The sequence below is a fragment of the Esox lucius genome, chromosome 24 (genome assembly GCF_011004845.1).
Source record: "Esox lucius isolate fEsoLuc1 chromosome 24, fEsoLuc1.pri, whole genome shotgun sequence".
Classification (NCBI taxonomy): domain Eukaryota; kingdom Metazoa; phylum Chordata; class Actinopteri; order Esociformes; family Esocidae; genus Esox; species Esox lucius.
In genome coordinates, this window is record NC_047592.1 from 28,751,766 (window position 1) to 28,768,720 (window position 16,955).

At 39.6% G+C, this 16,955-nt stretch overlaps 1 protein-coding gene across 7 annotated transcripts in view; it reads right to left on the reverse strand.

The window, feature by feature from the left end:
• LOC105030661 (sodium/potassium/calcium exchanger 2) overlaps positions 1-16,955 on the reverse strand; it is a 184,991-nt gene that overhangs the window by 12,886 nt on the left and 155,150 nt on the right. For all 7 annotated transcript variants that reach the window (XM_029117896.2, XM_029117897.2, XM_029117898.2 and 4 more), the window contains one exon: positions 9,218-9,303. In XM_029117896.2, coding sequence (XP_028973729.1) covers positions 9,218-9,303 — 86 coding nt within the window. The remainder of the gene's footprint in view (positions 1-9,217; positions 9,304-16,955) is intronic.

Below are 16,955 nucleotides of genomic sequence, written 5' to 3' on the forward strand. Positions count from 1 at the left end.
AAAAGTGAGTACACCCCAAAGTGAAAATGTCCAAATTGGGCCCAATTAGCCATTTTCCCTCCTCGGTGTCATGTGACTCGTTAGTGTTACAAGGTCTCAGGTGTCAATCAATCAATAAAATGTATTTATAAAGCCCTTTTTTTTACAACAGCAGTTGTCACAAAGTGCTTTTACAAAAACATCCGGCCATAAACCCCAAGGACCAAACAACAGTAGTGTTGAAATTCACGGGCTAGGAAAAACTTCCTAAGAAGGCCGAAATTTAAGAAGAAACCTAGAGAGGACCCAGGCTCAGAGGGGTGACCTCTTCTGGCTGTGCCGGGTGAAATATTAAGAGTCCAATTGGAATAATTAATAAATGCATGTGGGCTAAATCCAGAGTCTATATAAATTTAGACCAGGTCAGAAGCATGACCAGATGGACAAGGACAGGGACAACACAGGGGAGGGAGGAGGTGTCAGCACAGTGGCAGCTGAAATCATCAGGTATTGTCTTGATCTGCAACAAAACCAGAAGGACTTTGGACAGGGACAGCAACGGGCCCCCAAACCAGGTACTCCGCAGGTGTCGTCCAGGACCTCATGTCCTCCTAAAGTTTAAAACGTGAGGAGACTAGGAAAATTCAGAAAATGCATTCCTCATATCAACAACGATTTATAGTGGAGATGGAGAACTTAGTGGAGAAGGAGAACTGACCCTACTCCCCCAGCACAATAATATAGCAGTGTAAGATCTTGGGACTGAGACGGGGGGGTCTGGCAACACTGTGGCCTTACCCGGGGGAGGCCCCGGACAGGGCCCAACAGGCGGGAAATCAATCCACCCACATTGCCAAGCATCAACCAAAGGGACACCCACCAACCGCAACCACCCTGAATGAGGGCCGAGTATTGCCAGCAGAGTACAGTCCAATATTGCACAAGAGTGCAACAGAGAGACAACAACAAGCCAGTGACTCTTCCTCCGAAAGGCATTGGAGGGAGGGCATCCCAGTGGCGACAAGAGCCCACCTGGCAAGACAGCAAGGGTGGACAGTATCAAGCCTTCTGGTCACCTTCACGCCCCTGGGAGAGGCTACACCTAATCATAAACCGTGCTGTAGAAATTAGTTTTTAGTAGACACTTGAAAGTTTGCACTGAGTTTGCATTTCTATCCTTATTTGGCAGATCATTCCACAATAGTGGAGCTCTGTAAGAAAAGGCCCTGCCTCCGGCTGTTTGTTTAGAAATTCTAGGTACAATTAAAAGGCCTGCATCTTGCGATCGTAGGTTAGGTGTAGGTATGTATGGCTGGATCATTTCAGCAAGGTAAGTAGGAGCAAGTCCATGTATTGATATATAGGTTAACAATAAAACCTTAAAATCAGCCCAAACACTAACAGGTAGCCAGTATAAAGACGCTAGTACAGGAGTAATGGGTTAAAAAAAAAATTGTTCTTGTTAGGGTTCTAGCAGCCATGTGCAGCACTAATTGAAGTTTATATATTGATTTGTCAGGGTAACCGGAAAGAAGAGCTTTGCAGTAATCTAGTCCAGAAGTAACAAAAGCATGAATAAATTTTTCTGCATCAGTTTTTGATAGAAAGTTTCTGATTTTTGCAATGTTTTGAAGATGAAAATAACTCTAGACATATTTTATATGTTCATCAAAGGAGAAGTCAGGGTCAAGGGTAACGCCAAGGTTTCTTACAGTTTTTTGGGATATGACCATGCAGCCGTCAAGGTTCACAGTGAGATATGGTAACAAAGCTCCTACAACGAGCATTTCTGTTTTTCTTGAGTTTAAGAGCAAAAGGTTCTCTGTCATCCACTTCCTAATATCTGAAATGCATGCTTCCAAAGTGGCTAATTCTGGGGCTTCTCCATGCTTCATTGAAATATATAACTGTGTGTCATCAGCATAACAGTGTAAATTTACATTGTGATTTCCGATTACATCGCCCAGAGGCAGCATATATAGTGACAACAATAATGGGCCCAGAACCGAGCCTTGAGGAACACCAAAACATACCTTTAACTTATCAGAGGATATGCCATCCACACTAACAAACAGATATCTTTCAGATAAATAAGATTTAAACCAGGCTAGAACATGTCCACATAGCCCAATATGGGTTTCCAGTCTCTCTAAGAGAAGGGAGTGATCAATAGTGTGAAAAGCAGCACTAAGACCAAGAAGCAGAATCTTTATCTGAGGCCATTAGAAGGTCATTTGTACCTTCACGAGTGCAGTATCAGTACTATGATGGGGTGTGAAACCGAACTGGAGCATTTCATAAAAGTAATTTGTCTTCATGACGGCATTCAGTTGTTGGGAAACACATTTTCCAGATTAGATTTTTTAGGAGAGGCTTCATTTTTGCATATTTTTAGTGAGTTTGGTACACATCCGGAAGAAAAGGGAGCAATTTATTATGTTCATTGGCTGACCTAGCACAGGAAATAGCTCCTTAAGTAATTTTGTTGGAAATGGGTCTAGCTGACAGTTTGTGGGTTTAGAACTCTTTACCAATTTTGTGAATGTGTCGAGCGATACAGTTTCAAAAAATTCAAGTGTCCCCATTGGTCAGGGAGGTTTAGGACATTCTCAGGACAACTGAGATTTTGAGGACCATAACTATTTAAGGAGGAGTCAGTTATTTGTTTTCTAATGGTGATGATCTTTTCATCAAAGTAGTTAATGTATTCATTACAACTACAGTGAAGACCCATTTCACTTGTTAAGCTTTGCTTTTTTGTTAAATTTGCAACTGTATCGAAGATACATTTTGGATTGTTTTTGTTCACCTCAATTAGGTTGGAGAAATAAGCTGATCGAGCAGACGTGAGTGATTTACAGAATTGTAGTGTACTGTCTATCCAGGCTAGTGATCCAATAATCCAGGATTTTGGGGGGAAATTATTAGATCTACAATATCTTTTTCTTGTGACAGGACTAAATCTAAGGTGCAATTGTGGCAGTGTGTTGGACCTGAGACATGTTGGATAAAACCCATTGAGGATCATTGGACTTTTCCATATGATTATTGAAATTGCCAAAAATGTTAATACTATCTGCCATGACTACAAGGTTAGACAATAATTCTGGAAACTCATTGAGGAACATTGTGTATGGCCTGGGGGGCCTGTAAATAGTAGCTATGTAAAACAATTTATTGGCCTGGTTAATTTTCATGAGTAAAACTATAAAATAATTAAAATCAGTGATGGGTTTGGGAGTAAATTTATCCTATTTTGAGATGCGAGGTAATACAATCATTTTTATTTGTGACTGAGGTGGAGGAAGGCTTTATCTTAATAAGGTTGTTTTTGTTATCACTACCTTGTTTAACTTTTCTCGGCCTTGAACGAGTCACAGTGGCAATAGGTAAAGCTGTACTAACTACTCTGGCTATGCTATCGACAGACTCCACTATGCTAGCAGGCTGGCTAACAGCCTGCGGCCTGACCTGCACCCTACCTCATGTTGAGGCTATAGGAGTGAGACTCCTGTCAATGTTCCTAGTTAAAAGAAGAGCACCACTCCAGCTAGGATGGAGTCTGTCGCTTCTCAACAGATCAGGCCTGGCCCAAAAAGAGAGCCAGTTATCTACAAACTCTACCTCCTGCAACGGGCAGAACTCCGTTTTCAGCCAGTGATTGAGTTGCGCAAGTCTGCTGTAGAGACAATTATTCAAAGCCGACACATCTTTCTAGCTAGTTTACACGCTGATGCTATGTTCTGCTTTGTAACCTCTGACTGTTTCATCCTAACGTCGTTGTTGCCAACATGAATAACAATATCTCGCTATGTCGCTGGCTCTGCCCCCCGGTAAACAGTGTACGATCGCTGGCTGATCCTTTAGTCTAATACTGCTGGTAATGGAATCGCCGATGACTAAGGTCATCGGTAGAACATGCTTGCCGATCATTCCCCTCCGAAGACGGCTTGGGCCTTGACTCCGACTCCAGTGGGGAAAACCTGTTCAAAGTCTCAGTTGGATTTAACAGCGACTCAGGTTTAACTGGTCGACAGCATTTCTTCCCAGCGACCAAGAGAAAGTTCTTGCCCGGTTGCAGGAGCTTTGCTGGAGGGCTAACAACACTGTTGTTTCTTCCTGGTGGCACAGACGCATTTTTTTCTATTTCTACACTGACATAATCCTTGCCTGACATTTGCATCTGAAGCTGAGCCTCTAACTCTGCTATCTTTACCTGAAGACGATAGTTCTCCATGTTGTAGCTACAACAATTACAGTGATAAGGCATTGTAATGATACGGCTGTTCAGGGGTGAGAAGTTCTGTTAATTATGTCCAAAATGAGTCCCGATGTAGTAAAGTTGGGTAAGAGGTCAACAGATAAAAAAATATGGCGTTGGTAAACTCTTAAAGTAAAATTTGACCAATTACTTTTTATAGAGTCAATTCAAATTATTTGGCAGGTAGCCAGGTAGGTAACAGCAGGCAGCATACAGCACGTCAACGATCCCACTATGCAATGCAAAAATCAGGAAAGAGTTCAGTCAATATTCTGAATCAGTCAGGTGTGAATGGGGAGCAGGTGTGTTAAATTTGGCGTGATCGCTCTCACACTCCCTCATACTGGTCACTAGAAGTTCAACATGGCACCACATGGCAAAGAACTCTCTGAGAATCTGAAAAAAGATGGCCTAAGCTATAAGAATATTGCCGGGATTGTCACATGAAAAGATATACTCAAATATGAATAGCCTACTTTATAGCAAAGTTTCTTCAGTGTTGTCACATGAAAAGATATAACCAAATATTTACAGAAATGTGAGGGTTGTACACACTTTTGTGAGATACTGTATTCAGGAAAAGTCATGGAAGGAGGAGTGTGTAAATTTAAAAAAGGCAGTTTTATTTTAAAATCTCCTGAGAAAATGCTCAGGAGAAAATGCTTCCCGTCATGTTTTCACACAAAACAAAACCACGTTGCATACTGCGCCTGCATCAGACTGTTACTAAATTTGGTTGATGCTGTTTTTCAAACAGTTTTCACGATAATTTAAATTTGAATCGGTAGTACTAACCTTCTGAATGTTTCTGTGGTTTGTTATGAAATCGGTAACCATTTCATCCCTAGTATGCCTATGTAGATATTCCTTAAAAAAATCTGACTTTCCAGCTAAATCTCTAGAGTGACTGTGGGTTGTGGAATGGGGAGGGACATAATGTTTTCCCAATGGATGTCGCAGAAATCTGTGGGGATTATAATGTCCTATGTGAAGTTGATTCCACTGATTGTGCTTCACAGGTCTAAATATATACTATGTCCACACAGTGTTTTGGTGGGGCTCAAGAAAAATTCTAATTCATAGACAGAAAAATTTAACTGACCATCCATGTGGTGAAAATCATATAGAACCACATTGAGCTATGTTTTTGGCTATACAGCGTTTGCAAACAATGACTATGTTTTAAAACAATGGACTAAAACAAGCTGAAATTTCACTTTCTATATGGGGTAGTAAAACTAAGTTCATAAGGCATTATTTTCTCAAACATATTGATTGATTGTTTCTCAACAACATGTATGATTAATTTAAATGTAATGAATAAATACACAACCATTCAAAGTTTGGGGTCACTTACAGCTCTGGAATTTTTTTTGACTACTCATATTATTTCTTAAATTGGCATCTCTACATGTATGGCAACCATTCCATTTCAGTGTCTGTTAAATTCCAACACAGGCACACCTCATTTTACTTAATGTACTGATTAGGTGATGTGATGGCAATTTCTAAAATCCAAATAATTCTATGAAAATGGTAGGTAAGACAGGAGAAATCAATTGCGCAATAAACGGTTTTAATGAAACTTGCAAGGAGAAAGTATACAGGTTACAAAGTAACGGTGAATAGTTTCTAAATAAAAACATCATTTCGACAGTATTTATTACATAGGAAAAAGGGGTGTGGTAAGATGCTGCCATCTGTTTCATGTCAATCAAACACCTTTCCCTTTGTTCTATCACACACGTCAAATGCTATCTTCCCCCACCTTATCCTTCCTGCCATAATGTTTACTGTAGTGTTTACCCAAAGGGGCCAACTGGCCTTACTGCCCCCTGTTGTATCTTCTCCTATCCTGTCCTAAAACCCACTGATCTCCATCTGGACAGACAATAGATGCCCCCTATGCAAATACCAGATCCCACACATTCCTATACCTATCTAAACCGTGGGACTCAGTCCTTTACTCAGTCAGAATACATTGTATATAGAAATTTCCACAACAGTGATTACCTGAACCAAATTTAATTTAACAAGGAAAAATATAAAAACCACTACTGTGGTCACCACTGTCCTCTTGCAATAGGACCAGCTGGATGGCAAAAACGGTGCAAGTAGTACCTCAAAGGTAATTTGAATTAAAAAATAACAATTCAGCATGACAAAAGAGTTGAAAAGAAAAGCTTTGAGTGAGGAAAAGGCAGGTCCAATGCTGGCTTTAGGGATACAGTGAGCGTCAGGTTGCTTCCATCCTGAAAATTTCAAACACGGCGGTTCATAAGAACAAGATCAAGCCACAGACATTGGGGACAACAAAGCTACAGACTGGCAGAGGGCGAAAATGCCTGTCCACTGACCGAGATGACCAACAACTCATTCAAATGTCATACAACAACCATAGGATGACATCAAGTGACCTACAAAAAGAATGGCAAACAGCAGCTGGGGTAAAGGACACTGTGAGGACGGTTTGAAACAGACTCCTAGGGGCAGGGCTGAAGTTGTGCAAAGCTAGAAAAAAGACCTCATCAATGAGAAGCAAAAAAGAGCCAGGCTGAAGTTTACAAGAGACCACAAAGATTGGACCGTACAGGAATGGAGTAAGGACATCTTCTCTGACGAGTCAAATTTTCCACTTTGCCCAACACCTGGTCATCTAATGGTTAGACAGAGACCTGGAGAGGCCTACAAGCCTTGCACCCATTGTAAAAATTGGTGGAGGATCGGTGATGATCTGGGGATGTTTCAGCAAGGCTGGAATCGGGCAGATTTGTCTTTGTGAAGGACGCATGAATCAAGCCAAGTACAAGGTTATCTTGGAAGATCACCTGCTTCCTTCTCTGACAATGTTCCCCAACTATGAGAATTGATTTTTCCAGCAGGACAATGATTCATGCCACACAACCAAATAAAAAAATCAGGGTTATTCTACCAAATATTGATTTCTGAACTCTTCCTTAGTTATTTTGTTGTTGAAAAAATTAATATGATTTTTTTTTTGTGCATTATTTGAGATCTGAAAACAATGCATCTTTTTTGGTTATTTTGACCAGTTGTTAAATTTTACAAAAAACGGTTCCTGCCTGAGGGGACCGTTCAATTCGTGTTTTCTATTTGTCCCTGTCTTGTCCTTGTATGGTCTTTCCTGTTCTTGTTTCAGTTAATCGGTATATACATTTCACCTGTGTTTAGCCCCCACCTGTTTCTGTTCTCCTCGTTTGTCTGTGTATTTAGTTCGGCCATTTTCGCCTTGTCGCTGTGGGTCATTGTGCTTGTGTGCCTGTTATGTTTCCTGAAACCCTGAGTATTCTTGTAGTGCCCGGCACTCTGGTTTGCTTTCGTTTATTAAAGAGAAACGCTTCAACATTCTGCGCCTGCCTCCGTATCCCTTTATAAAACGTGACAACAATATTTTATTTGGAATTTGGGAGTTATGTTGTCAGTAGTTTATAGAATAAAACAAAACATTTTACTCAAACACATACCTATGAATAGTAAAACCAGAGAAACTAATAATTTTTAAGTGGTCTCAAGATCCAGAAACGCCTCCGTCTTCTCTGGGCACGACCTCATTTAAGATGGACTGGAAAACTGTCCTGTGGTCTGAATAAAAATGTGAAGAGAGGGGACCATCCGGCTTGTTATCAGCGCACTGTTCAAAAACCAGCATCCGTGATGGTATGGGTGTGCATTAGTGCACATGGCATGACTTGCACATCTGTGAAGCCACCATTAATGATGATCAATATATACAGGTAGAGGAGCAACATATGCTGCCATCCAGATTACATATTTTTCAGGGAAAGCCTTGCTTACTTCAGCAAGACAATGCAAAACCACATTCTGCACGTACTAGAACAGCATGGCTCCGTAGTAAAGGAGTCCGGGTGCTAAACTACCTGTCTGCAGTCCATACCTGTCAACCATTGAAAACATTTGGCGCATTATGAAACAAAAAATATGACATGGGAGACCTCGAACTGTTGAACAGCTGAATTTCTATTCCAAGCAAGAATGGGAAAACATTTCACTTTCAAAACTATATCCAATTCTCCTCAGTTCACAAACACTTACAGAGTATTATTAAAAGAAGAGGTGATGAAACACAGTGGTAAACATGCCCCTGTCCCATATTTGTTAAAAAGTGTTGCTAGCATCAAATTCGAAATGGGCATGAATATTTTCCAAAAACAATAACAGTTCTCAGGTTCAAAATTGTACATGTTGTCTTTGTACTATTTTCAATTAAATATAGGAATAAAGTATTTGCACATCACTGAATTCTGTTTTCATTTGCATTTTATGCAGTGTCTACTTCTACTATACTACCACTAGTACTACTATTAGTACTACAAGTGGCAAGCTGCCAACAACTAGTACTTGTTCATTGGCAACTATTACTTCATGTTAATTTCTTACTTGTTACCACTAAAATATAAAATATTTCACAGATTCGGTCGGCTTTGTCTTTTTCTTGTATTTTTCCATCACTAGGTTCGATTCGCACTGTAAACATTCCACTAGAAGCAATCACAGTTCATAAGGTGCTTACTCCTGTAGCCTCTTGTAACCTTAGCACTGCCTGACAGGATTGTGAAATTTTAGCTTTTCCCGCTATTTGCGCAGTGTGCTTTATTTGTGTTAAATCGCCAACCGGATCCATGTCTCTCGTGTGCCCAAATGTGTTCCGGGACCTCCCTATTTTCCAATTAAGAAGTTTTTCAAATGGAATAACATGAAATCATTCTTGAAATTATTCTTATTATCTTCTATTAAATAGTGAATAATAACAATAAAACAGAGACCAGTACGATTTTTTGTAGAGACATAATTTCATACACTGTTATGAACAAGGTGCAAACTTGTGCTCAGTGGTGGTATAGCCAAATCAGGTATATTGTTCATATGGTTCTGCAATTAAAGTTACAGGCTACAATTTTGTAGTGTGTATGTGTGCCATACAAATGTGTTTCTTACCGGAGCTTCCCCCTCTTGTCCTGCAGTTCCATTCATCGGTGGTGTGACTTCTACTTCAACATTTGAGCTGTTTGGCAGGTTCTTATCTGCATATCACAAAAAATATAATAAGAGCAATTCAATTGTGGTCCTCTCCTAGAATTGTTTTTGCATTTTCAAAAACATTTACTGCAATTGCAATTGTATATTGTTTCTTAACAAAATAAATTAAGTTATTTGTCACAATACATAACATTTAAAAAGTGTGTTTCTGACTTAGATTCCTAATAAACTACCTTCCCTATAAGTCTCACCAACATTGGTTGATTTACCCTACTTAATCTGTGACTCACTAACATCCTCACTAACTTGAGAATCCCACCCACATTAACTAATTGACAGGCTAAACTTTTAAGAGCAGACAACATAAAAATAAATAAACAATGTTATAACATGTTATTATTTCTTTTACTTTTCAGTTGCAGAGAATCAAATCATGTCTGCTGCATTTAGCAAAGAAAAACTTCAGTGGTCAAAACTGTATTTATGGTATTTAGTCTCAGTACTTCCCAGAGGTGGGGGACTCGAGTCACATGACTTGACTCGAGTCTGACTCGAGTCACAATTTTCAGGACTTGTGACTTGCTTGATTAAAGTATGAAAATGACTTGACTTGACTTTGACTTGAGAACAAGTTACTTGAGACTTGACTTGAAGTGGAAGACTCGACAATGACTTGAACTTATAATAAACAAACAGCAATAAAATTATTTTATATGTTGTGACATCAGCAGCAATAATCAGCGTATGTGCCTTTAACGCTGCACAATTCAAACCACGCCAAACATGGCAGACAGTAACGTTAGTCGAGCTCCACAAATAGTATCGTTTGGAAACAAGGACTTTGAACTGGACCGTGTGAATAAAAAAAGATTTGCCAGATGCAAAATATGCAACAACCTCAAATTTCATTCGTCATTTTAAGAACCACAAGGAAAGGTAAGAAAGTAATCTCTTTATATTCAGTTTCACTAAGATCTATAACGATTAAGTTACTAATGTAATGAATTAATCTTTTGTTTGTCATAATTTGGCCTTGGTAGCATATTATGTTTTGTTTTTTTTCTTGTTAGAAATGTGACCATTATCATTACTGAATACGTCTGGTAAATAGATGGACTTTGACTATAACAGTGGCATAGCCTGAATTTTAATGTTGATGGGCATCTTAAAATGAGCGGGCATGTATATTATTACACGTAGGCCATAATGTCTGTATTAAATGTGCGCATTTTCAAGTGTTTGTGGACTGCGCGTGGAAACTAAAAGGCATTTTGCTTACACCATAACAGTTAACTTTACTGCATGAAAGGCTAACACGAGGCGCCGATGTGATTACTAGCCCCTAAACATTTCGAATAGGTTTTATTTTTACTCATACAGCGTAATTACATATTAGGGAGTTTTTCAGTCCCAATAATTAGTTTATAAGGTTGTTATTATTAGCCCTTATTACATGGATTGGCTGAATTCCAGTGCGGAATGCGTGTTATTTCTTGATAACAGACCGTTGCCATGAAAAACAGCGCGTTGCTATGGACGCAGCAGGATTCTAACCAGAGACGGAACGGACTATTTTCTTTAGAGGAAGCAATACAATCGTTTTTAAATCAATACATTCCTTTTGAAATCAATATTTTGTGTCAAATTATTGATTTATTTGGTAGGTAGCCATGTAATAAGCGGGATAAGGTATAGCGAGGCGGTTGTTATAGCGAATACAACCCCTTCAGGCTGATTTAAGATCCCTCCGCTTCGTCCCCCCCAAGAAATTGTACCGCGCAGGAGAAAAATATTTGATTTTGAAATCGAGCTTCGCACCGAGCGCACGTCAGAAACAGAGGACAGTGTTTGTGTGTGTTCATCTCTTTGGTACTGTGACTTGACTTGACTTGAAACTTATAAGGACTCGACTTGACTTGCTTAGGGTCAACCCTAGACTTGACTTGACTTGCTTGATTTATCTGAACTGACTTGACTCAAGACTTGATGGTTTAGACTGGAGACTTGCTTGGACTTGACCACGTGTGACTTGTCCCCATCTCTGGTACTTCCTATAGATGGAATTACCATCACAGACTGTATGCATAACATTATTTTTTTTTGCTACAGGCAGTTTAATGTGTGCTGTGGGTTATGTGGAGAACATAAGCAGAAACACATTCTGCCGTGCAATTCGCAAGGCAGTTCTTGCTCTAAAAGATCTACTTCATAAATGTTTTGTGTTCCCAGGCCACTTGCCATGCAATCTATTAAAGAGGACTTTTATAAAATAGCAGGTAGACAATAACACACGTTGACTACTTCATCTATAAATAATGTAGACCCTATGACATTTTGTCAGGGAAATTTCTTAAACTGATGTATTCTTACTGATTAAAGGACTGAGTCCCCATGTTTAGATAAGTAAAGGAATGTAGTTAGAGGGGGATCTGGTGTTTGCCTGGGGAGGCATCCTTGACCAGCATCCTTGAACGGCACCAGTGGATTAGATGGTTTCTCGTAAATTAGTAAATCTGTATAACCCTTTTAGGGTCTATCCTTGGGTGTCCAGACATTCTAGCTCCTAAAAGATTGAAAAGGTTAACCATGTGAATGTGTTTTATTGACACACATCTTACCACAACCCTTTTTCATCCTTTAAATGATGATGCTTGTCCTGTGTTACTTTAGAGATTATTCATTGTTACTTTGTAACCTGTGTATTCTCTCCTTGCAAGAATAAACTGTTTATTGTGCATTTGAGATTTCCTCTGTTTTTATTTCGTAAATCGTTTTGACATTAGAAATTGCCATCACACATTTACTGTTGTATATTAAATTCAGCATACTCCTTTCATAGGGTTCCCCAGAGTGATCGGTGTCATAGATTGCACCCATATTCCATATAACAGCATCGCTGAATGAGAGTGAAGGCGATTTTGTTAATCGCAAGTCATTACACAGCATCAGTGTTCAGATTAAGAAAAAATAAGGATATTCATTGTTTTTCATACTGCTACATGGACACCAAGTGTTTTCTGAAAAAGCAGTAGGCTGGACAATTAAATGTTATACCTTTTTAGCATACATAGAAATATTCACACAGCACCGGTGACACAGTCTTTCTCCCCACCTTGGAGTCCTTTCAAATGCACATAGATTTTTCACTTGTTATTAGGGGTCCTTGCCCTGAAGGGGCTTAGGAGCCCAATCATTTTTGTTAGGATTATTATGCCTTTTTTGGACGCATATTCCCATGAGATTTTCTGCCGTTTTGAAACTCTAAAAAGTTCTCTTTACTAGAGCTCTGCACCGATCTTCAAGCCGCTTGGTATATATCATCTTGGGGCAAGTATCTAAAGATTCGGTATAAGGACTGTTGATATCTTTAAATGAATGGCTGATATGAGCCAACTAAAATTATTGTGGGTGTGGTCTCAATTCAAATGCTCATTTATGCAAAATGGTGAGGCCTACTGCAACCAAACTTAGTAAATGGATTCAGACCTATGGCAGGAAGGCCTCCACAACGTTTCAAGCTCATCGACCTGACGGTCGCGCTATAATCAAGCCAGGTGGGCTCTCATCGCCACTGGGATGCCATCTCTCCAATACAATTTGGGTCGGAGTAACTGGCTAGTTGGTGTCTCTCCGTTGCATCCATCATGCAATTGGAGTGATCTCTTCTGGCAATACTCAGCCCTCGTTCAGAGTGGTTGCAGTTGGTTGGTGTCCCTTTGGTTAATGCTTGGCAATGTAGGTGGATTGACTTCCTGCCTGTTGGGCCCTGTTTGGGGCCTCCTCCAGATAGGGCCACAGTATCACTGGACCCCCCTGTCTCGGCCCCATTGTTTAAGCGGCTATATTTTTGTGCCAGGGGAGTAGGGTGGGTTCTCCTTCTCCATTGTAAATCCTTGTAAATCTAAGGAATGCACTCTCTACGCTTTCCAAGTCTCCTGCTCCACTTGAAAGTAAGAGGACGTGAGGTCTTGGCCCACACCTCTGGAGTACCAGGCTATACAGATGCTAATTAGCGTAATTAGTGTTAATGATTTACTAGGCTATATCTTTACGCAAACTGATTAGCACATTTAGCGTTAATTAACTATTAGGCTGTATCTTTTGAACTGTTTGTGCTACAGACACAAGACCAACAATTTTTCACATGTTTAAGCTATCCCCACTGCCAATTATGAAATGGTTATGGATTGTATGCTAATTAGCGTTAATTTACTATTAGGCTGTATCCTTGAAACTACAGACTATAGAAACTATAGCTACAGACAGGAAACCATCTTTGTTTCACCAGTTTAGGCTATCCCTACTTCAAATTAGGAAATGTTTACAGATTTTACGTATTCTAATTTGCGTAATTAGCGGGAATTAACTACTAAGCTGTATCTTTTGAACCGTTCAAGCTACAGACACAAAACCAACTTCGGTTCATACGTTTAGGCTTTCCCCAGTTCATATGATGAAATGTTTAGTGATTTTACATATGCTAGTTAGTGTAATTAGCGTTAATTACGTATTGAACTGTTCGTGTTACAGACACGAGACCTGTCATTGGTAACACTTTTATGAACTTTAAATATGTAATGTATGCTAATTATGCTAACTACCCTCACCAACATTACCTCTTGAACCTTAAAAAAATACAGACTCCAAACCTTTCGATAGGTAAACATTATTTTGAACCATAAATACTATCTTAAACAGCTAGCAAGCACACCACATTTTCCTCAGGAAATCTAGATATTTATTACAACTTGTACTTTTAAAATGATCACCCGGCACAGCCAGAAGAGGACAGATCATCCCTCCAAGTCTGGTTCCTCTCTAGGTTTCTCCCAACATTTTGGCCCCTTTTAGGGAGTTTTTCCCACCCACTATGCTTCAACACTGTTGTTGCTTGCTCCTTGGGGTTTCAGGCTGGATGATTTGTAAAAGCACTTTTTGACAACTGCTAATGTAAAAATACATTTGATTGATCAACAAATGCATAGGGCTCTGTGGGAAATGAATAGAAGTCAATGGGGAATGAATGCGAGTTTATTGAGAAAGAATGGAGGGGAAATGGAGAATGAATGGGAGTCAATGGTGATTCAGTTGGAGTCTATGGGGAACGCATAGATGTCAATGGGTAATGAATGGGAGTGAACGGTGATTCAATAGGAAATGAATGGAAGTCTATGGGGAATTAATGCAAGTCTATGGGGAATTAATGGAGGGCAATGGGGAATTAATTTGGTCTATAGGGAACGCATGGGAGTCAATGGGGAATGGATGGAGGTCAATGGGGAATGAATGGGAAATTGGTGATTCAATGAGAGTCTATGTGGAACACATAGAAGTTAACGGGGAATGAATGGGCGGTAATGGGGAAATAATTGGGGTCTAGGGGGAACACATGGAAGTCAATGGGGAATGAATGGAGGTTAATGGGGAATGATGGGAGGTCAACAGGGAATGAATGGAAGTCAAGGGTGATTCAATGGGAGTCTGTGGAAAGAAAATAGGAGTTAATCGGGAATTAATGACAATGAATTCAGAATGAATGAGTGCCGTGGTGGTCCTGGAAGGAAAAGACCCCGCCATTACCACTTGCGGATATATTATTTATTTTGTATTTGCTCCCAAGACGTTTAACACTGTTAGCGTTGCAACTCAAAGAATACAGCAAAAATTATCACGCCATAAGAATTAATCTAAGCAACACATTAATTTAATGGAGTGCACAACTGTAATTATAGTCAGATCTAGTTGTACCTTAATGATGGGGCAGTGATTTTAATACGTTTTGTAACTTACGCATTTAGTCTGTAATATTTTGCTAGCTTTCCTTCATGCTTTTAGCAGCACTCCCTATGTTCCTTTTATATATGCTATATGTATTTTTCATATTTTGTCTAAAATGATAATTTGCTCCTCTTGAATGAAATATGTGGCTCTGGTAGACTTGTCCATGTTTGCGATAAGTCATATGGTGCAAACACTGCCCCTTTTATGTGTACACGTTCGTAACTAGAGTAACCTGGGTTGATTTAACAAATTGATAACCACTGTCGTGACATCGTTTATGCAGGACTGCGGTTTTTAGGTTTACTGAAACCAGCTAATGAAAAGAAATCCTGGGTATGTTGAACTTGCTTCGTTGTATAGGCCTCTGAAATATGTGGTTTACTATGGTGCACATTTGTGCCCTGTTGATCAAGACCTTTGCTTGATGAAGTCATTAGCAAAGATGTACCTACATTAAAAGGCGAAGCATGTATTAACATTTAAGATGCATCTCTACATTTATTGGAGAGTCGTTTAATATAATATTTTCAGTATTATCAGTTGATGTGCACTAGAAAACTGAACAAAACATCCTTACACTAAACATGTTTTACTGAAAACAAGATATTAAGGATAGTATCATATGAAGCCATTCATTATCACATAGTTGTTTGGCTCCTTTCTAAATCATAATGATAACAGAAATCACCCAAAAGGCCCTGATCAAAAATGTACATATCCTTGAATGTTTGGCCATGTTACGTGGATGCACTGAGCAGGCTAAATACTGAGCCATGGGGAGCAGAAAACAACTGTCAAAAGACCTGCATAACAAGGTAATTAAACTTTATAAAGATGGAAAAGGATATAAAAAGATATCCAAAGCCTTGCAAATGCCAGTCAATACTGTTCAATCACAGATTTCCTGCCTGTTGGGCCCTGTCCGGGGCCTCCCCCGGGTAGGGCCACAGTGTCGCCGGACCCCCCCGTCTCTGTTCCAAGGTGTTACGCTGCTATATTATTGTGCTGGGGGATATGAGGAATGCACTTTCTAACTTTTCTCAGTCTCATCCAGTTTTGAATTTTAGGAGGAGATGAGGTCCTGGTCCACACCTGCGGAGTACCTGGTTTGGGGGCCCATTGCTGTCCTTGTTCTTGTCCACCTGGTCATACTTTTGACCTAGTCTAGAATCAAATAGACTCTGGATTTAGCCCAGAGAAATGTATTTATTATTCTAATTGGACTCTTAATATCTCACCCGGCACAGCCAGAAGAGGACTGGTCACCCCTCTGAGCCTGGGTCCTCTCTAGGTTTCTTCCAAAAATTCGGCCTTCTTAGGGAGTTTTTCCTAGCCACTGAAATCCAACACTACTGCTGTTTGCTCCTTGGGGTTTAAGGCCGGGTGTCTCTGTAAAGCACTTTGTGACAACTGCTGTTGTAAAAAGGGCTTTATAAATAAATTTGATTGATTGATTGATCACATATTAAGAAATGGAAAATTCAGGGGATCTCTTGTATGGAGTTAGATATCTGCCAAAAGGTTAAGCATACGTATTGTTAGGATCATAAGAAAATGCATTTGTAAATTGGTATGATCGTAAAAAAGGTCAAAAGTAAAATATGAAACATAAGCGTGAAATGAAATATGTGAACGTACAAACACCCTTTTACGACTTTCCACACGTTAAATGTTTACTTTGTCGTCATTTATTTGTTTACAAATTGTTTTTCTAAATATAAACTTTTGTCAGTAATCCGGCATCTGCAAAGACAAGACGCAAAGGTACAGTGGGTATAGAAAAGAATCACCCCCCTTTAAAATAATCAAATTTTGTTGGAAAAAGGATCACCCCCTTGTGTCAGTATTTTGTTGAACCGCCTTTTGCTTTAAATACAGCCTTTAGTCTGTTGGGATACAAACACACCGCCTGGGC